The sequence below is a fragment of the Camellia sinensis genome, chromosome 12, assembly GCF_055761805.1.
Source record: "Camellia sinensis isolate YWXY chromosome 12, ASM5576180v1, whole genome shotgun sequence".
NCBI classification, from domain to species: Eukaryota; Viridiplantae; Streptophyta; class Magnoliopsida; order Ericales; family Theaceae; genus Camellia; species Camellia sinensis.
In genome coordinates this window covers 130,518,901-130,524,788 of record NC_138972.1, presented here as the reverse complement: position 1 = coordinate 130,524,788, position 5,888 = coordinate 130,518,901, and the positions used below count along the sequence as shown (strand labels likewise).

Below are 5,888 nucleotides of genomic sequence, written 5' to 3'. Positions count from 1 at the left end.
CATCAAAACCTATCAAATAAAATCCGTGTTGACTATGAAATTCTTTTTAAAAAAAATTTATTTCTATCGAAATTGATGTAAATAATAACAGTAACATGTTAGTTTGTTTAACAGTAACATGTTACTCTAGCAATACTGTCTAAGAAAAAAAATATATATTTTACTTTGTTTCTTACTCAATTATGTATTTTCTCTTTAAGGGGTTTATGAAACAAAATAAATTGGGCTGTCATTTTCACTAAACAAGGGTCCAATAGATGGGTTTTGGCTAAATTTTCAATTAATTTTTATTATGTGTTTAGATGATGATCACATAATGGGTGATTGTTTTTATTTTCATTAAATTAGTTTTTATTTTTTCAAAAGTTAAATATGGCGACAATTTTGAAATCATTATTAAACCAATCCATTAAATAAAAAAATTCAAAACTAAAAATATTTCATATATTTAATATATCAATTACATATTAAAAACCTAACAACCACTTATTACATGATCATCATTCAAACACATAATAAATAAATAATTTGGTGAATAAATAAATAAATAAATGTGTGAAGGATTTTTCAATCTTACATAATTTTATCTTTGGTAGATAGAAATAATTTTTAAAAATTCAAAAATATTTTTTTGACATTTATTTTTGTCAAATTAGTTTATATTTTATCATATTGACAACTTTGCCCTTGAAATTGAGCAATTGTAACTTCAATTGTTTTATTTGAAACAAGATTTAAAATTCAGGATCAAATGTGTCACAATTAAAAAGTTAAGAATTAAAATAACACGAGCTCCAAACTACAGGGACGGTTAATGTAATTCGCTCTTAAAAATATCTTCTATTTTTTGAAAACTTCCTAAAAACTAATTTGATTAAAATGTAAATGCATATGGTTTCCTCTTTTCAGGGGAGAAATAATTTTAAAAAATTAAATATATATATATATATATATATATTTTGTGTGTGTGTGTTTATATTTATCCAATTAATTTATAATTTTAAAAATAAATAACTTTTGAAAACTCAACCAAGCATTGTGAGCACAGTGCAAAGAAGAAACAAGACCAGCAAAATAACTTGGAATCTAACAACCATTTCATACGTTCACTACAAATTTCCAAAACTTTCTATACATTCTCTACAAGCAACCAAATAGAATCCAACAACAACAAAAACTTGTATATAACATGGTAGTAATATGGCACATATCAAAATTTATGATTCTGAGGCATTGCTGAAACTGAAGTGAAATGAAACGCATCGCAGCTTCACACAAACCATTGTTATAAAGTGAGAAAATAGGAATGAATGTGACAGAGCTTTCTACATCCGGGTATCTCAATCAGTGGTGTCAACTTTTTTTGTTTTTTTGATTTGAAGCCTAATCCAAGACTTCAACTGGCCAAAGCCACTTCCACGTGGAAATCTCGTCATTATTGTGAAGTTTCCTAATTCCCCCATAAAACCCGTCTGCCTCATTTCCTTCTTCACGATGGTCTTTCCTGTCGATGGAAGTTCGTCCCCATCGTGAACCAGGAGCGTATTGGTTGAACTCCAACACAACCGTGTCTGTTGGGAAACAACAGTGTTGGAAATTTAGATAAATATGCAAAGAAAAAAAAAGGCCATATGCTAAGATGCACGGACAAGTGTCATGATACTGACATAACAACAACATGCCGACATGTATATTCACTGTAAATTATAAATTAAGATATGTTTTTAAGCTTATTTTGGTTTTTAGTGATTTTTTTTCAACTTCAAGTCGGAATATTTCTTTTTCCGTCTATCTAGACTAAGAGATCTTAAAAATTAAAAGAACTAAAAACAATTCAATAAAGACAAAAACAAGCCTACTTTTACTGGCTTTTTCTAAAATAAGCCAAATTATATAAAAATTGGATTTTTGTGTTTAGTAAACTTCTGAAAAAAAATATTTATTTTTGTTTTCTGATAATTTTTATTTTCAAGGTCATCTAGTTTAAAAACATGAAAATTTTTGACATATTTTTATAAAATTTTCAAAAGAAAGCCAACTTATAAGTTGGTGCCAAAGGAAGTATAAATTTGGGACATATCCAAGCTACTAAGCAGGAACCCTTCCAGCTCTACAACCAAACAGAGCTTGAGGGGACAAAAGTTTCTTTCAGCCTAACTGGCCTTAAATTTTCAACAGACCGAACAAAATTAACACATTCTTGACTCGGGGACCAATTAAATGGCACATAAGACAACCCGCATACTGAAAGATGAGAGTTAAGAACTACGCATATCAAGATCTGATTTTGTGATATTAATGCTTTGAAGTACTCTCAACCACATTTTGAAAGATGCAATGCTTTCAAAGAAATACATGACATGTTTGAAAAATGAGGTACTTAAAACAGACACCCCCAAGTTCATAAAAATGTGTCTGGGTCTCAGAAAGAGGGATGAAATCAGCTTACCACTTCGATGACAGAGACAGAAATCGTCACTCCCGTCGCATGATTCCAAGTGACCTATAACACCATACCACCAACCTGCATGTATATGGCACAAATCTTTTAATCAGTTAGTTGTATCATTTTTTTTTATAATTTTTCTTTTAAACTTTTATATCATAAAGTATACTATACTAAGGGAAAGGAGGTGGGGGTGCTGGGTTTCGAACCCCAGTTGGTTGAGGGAGAGAGTGAAGGCCCAACCATTGGGCTATCACCATGCACTCATATGGAGGAATCATTTAGGTCACTTCTCAAAGAAAATTCAAGGAAGAATCACTTCAAATATATGAAGTTATCTATCTTTGACAGAACTTTCCACCTAACAAAGACTGATTCTTCTTCTCCACGTGAAGAAAGAGGATAAATCAAATTTGGTTACATAAATGGAAATCACTGTTGATGATATTCCCAATTAAAGAAAAAAAGGGGTACCACCAGGCCTCGAAAAAGAAGTCAATTAAAGCCAACTTAGAGTTGAAAGTGTTTTCTATTGTGGATTTGCCTCTTCTTTTTTACTTTAAAAGATATGAGTTAAACACAGGCAAATTATCTTTAGCAGCCATTCTTACATGAAGTTTCATTGAAGACCAACCAACCACCAATCCATATTAAAAACCAAAAAATCCAGGGAAACATATAAAATATAATAAGAAAATAATTCAAAGATGCTCCTAGCTAACATTGATGCTGTGACTTGAATTAAAATAACAGGTATAAAGTTTGAAATGAATAAAAAATACAAAATAGGGTTTAGTACAAAGAACAAACCGTAAGGGAATTCTTTGTTTCTCCTCCACTGAATCTCAATGTGATCACCGGGGCGTAATTCATTCAAACAGTCAGAGATATGAAGATCATGTGGGGAAGTATCGACAGGGGGTTCCCTTATCCTATCCCAAGACACGCCTCTCTCTACTACAACTGGTCTTGTTCCATGTGGTGGGTACCTACAATTTTGCAAAGCATACAAAAGCTCAACCACCATTTGCTTAAATATATTAAAGTGGAAGACAAAATAAGATACTATGAATCATCAGAGGGGCTTATAGCAAAGCCAGATGAGATTATCATGAATACAAGAAGAGTAGGAATGAATTCCACGTAATTTAAGTCTAATTTAGGACATCTTTCCAATTACCTGGCCTGGAAAGTGTTAGTGAAGGGATCATAGCAAAGCTCTGCTTCATAGCATGACAGCAAAAACCCAACATGCCCATTCTGTAGCACAATGCAAAAACTCTTTAAATTAAAAAAGGAGTACAAACTTATTGGTATAGAGAATCAAAGGGGTAAAAAATTCATTGAAGCTGAAGAACATCAAATTTGATGATGGAAAAGACTTGAAGTCAAGGCAAATACCTCGCGGTTATAGACCTGTGCAGGAAAACAGAACTTGCCAGTGTTAAGAGCAAGATACCAAGACATGATCGAATCAACTGGTGGAGAACTCTTGTTCTGGCTAATGTTGTCAAAGTTTGATCTAATTAGAGAAAGAGGCCAGAGGTGTAAAAGATACCTCATCAGGGCCCTTCGTTGGCCTTGCTCAAGAAAGCTTGAATCCTTCCTTGAAGCTATATGCCGCTGCCACTCCCGATAGGCGGCTGGACCAATAATTCGACCCCATTTCTGTTTCATATGCTTTTCCCAAAGGCGGTCACTAGTACACCTATCCCTCAAATCACCACACACACCTGCCATATTACAAAGCCCATCAGGAGGAAGTCTCTCAAGAATGCATTCCAATGCAAGTTCAGGCAAGTCTAGCAAAGACATCATCATCCCTTCTGTTGCCTCCGCATTCTCAACTTTTGAATTCAAAGTCTTCTTGAATAGCATTTTTGATGGAATTTGAATGGAACTGACATAGAGGGTATTTTTCATCAAGTTGGTAATGTGAAAGAATGATAGGTCTTTCCAAAACCAAAGCGATAACAATCTCGCCTCATATGCCCATGGTGGTAGGAGGGGTTTGAGAAAGAGGGACTTGTAAAAGAAGATAAAAGTGATGCAAGTGATCAAAAAGAAAAACATTTGAAAACAAGGAAGTCTGTTATGGGTTGAATTCAGTTCTTCAAAAAGCCACGAAAAAAGAACATAAAAATCTCCAAAACCCTTTCAATGACGAAGCCCACCAAAACAAATAGTGGGCCTCGCCGCCAAACTCTAAACCAAAATGAGGGAGAAACTTTTGGATGGTGGTCACATAAACCAATAAGAACCCAAAGAAAGGTCAAGAATTCCTTCTTAGCCTCAATGAAATTTGCTTCAAAAACCTTAAACAGGTGTCATTAACATACATATAGAGAGAGTGGAGGGAGTGAAAGAATATATACCATGGGTACTATTGAATGAACCCAGAAAGCTAAAGAGAAATGTTGAGATTGAAGCAAAAATTAGGTGAAACCCAACAAAACAAAAAAAATGTGTGATCTTATAATGTCATAGAAAAAAAAAAATTAAAAAACAAAGAGAGAGAATAATCCAGATGGGCAAAAGAAAAAATGGAGAAATTGATGAAGAAGAAGATGATTGACCCCTTTCAGATCATCAAATTCTTCTTTATTCACAACTCACCAAATCCTCCTCTGCCCACAATTCACTACTCAAATCTCTCTTCTTTTTTTTTAATCTCTCTCTCTCTCTTACGCGCAAAGAAACAAACAGGTACTGGGCACAAAAACAAAAAACAAAAAGTGAAACAGAATCTGTTTTCTCTATCTGATTGTTGGGTGGTTGAAGAATATAAAAATTATTGTAACATTTGTGTGGATATCAAGCAAAGTATTGGACCCCTCTCTCTCTCTCTCTCTCTCTCTGTGCACAAACAAGGAATCGGAGGGAAGTCCGGCCAACCAGAAACTGTGACCGTTGAAATATCGTGCTAGTTGTTTGAAGCCATTGGACCTAAATTATTGGTGGTTCAACACCTAATTATTAGTGGTTTAAGAGGATGAATTATTAGTGGTTTAATTTAAGGTGATGGTGAGAGGTGATGTCCAATAAGCCCGCCCGAACGCTCATGGCCCGGTCTCGTCCGCCCGAATGCTCAAAGCCGGTCTAACTTGAGCCCGTATTCGAAACAGGGTGGGCCAGGCTTAGTGATTTTTAAGTTTTGAGTTCGAAGCATTACCCATTGGTTGGGCCAACTGCGGGTCCATTAGAAATTGTGAAGAAAAAAAAATTTAGACTTAGGGTTGTTTGGAATGTTTTAAATAAGTGTATTTTTTATCTTTTTAGACTAAAAAATATGAATATTTGAGTTAACTTTTTGACTTTTTATAAAAAAATGTGTATTAAAAAATTGTATAAATCTATACTATGTATTAAGCAAAATGAAGTTTTTAACTCCAAGCCTTGTGGGAGCGCCAATCTCCCAATCTAAATTTCCTGATTTTTTTGA

At 33.9% G+C, this 5,888-nt stretch overlaps 1 protein-coding gene across 1 annotated transcript; it reads right to left on the bottom strand.

Annotated features, from left to right (window-relative positions):
• Window positions 1-1,075: 1,075 nt before the first annotated feature.
• On the bottom strand, window positions 1,076-5,456 carry LOC114266417 (F-box protein At2g32560). The gene is made up of 5 exons (XM_028207303.2): window positions 3,848-5,456; window positions 3,627-3,706; window positions 3,257-3,435; window positions 2,450-2,524; window positions 1,076-1,571 (listed from the first exon to the last, which is right to left on the bottom strand). The coding sequence occupies exons 1-5, from the start codon at window positions 4,517-4,519 to the stop codon at window positions 1,384-1,386; spliced, it is 1,194 nt and encodes a 397-aa protein (XP_028063104.1). The 5' UTR covers window positions 4,520-5,456; the 3' UTR covers window positions 1,076-1,383.
• Between the last annotated feature and the right edge of the window lie 432 nt (window positions 5,457-5,888).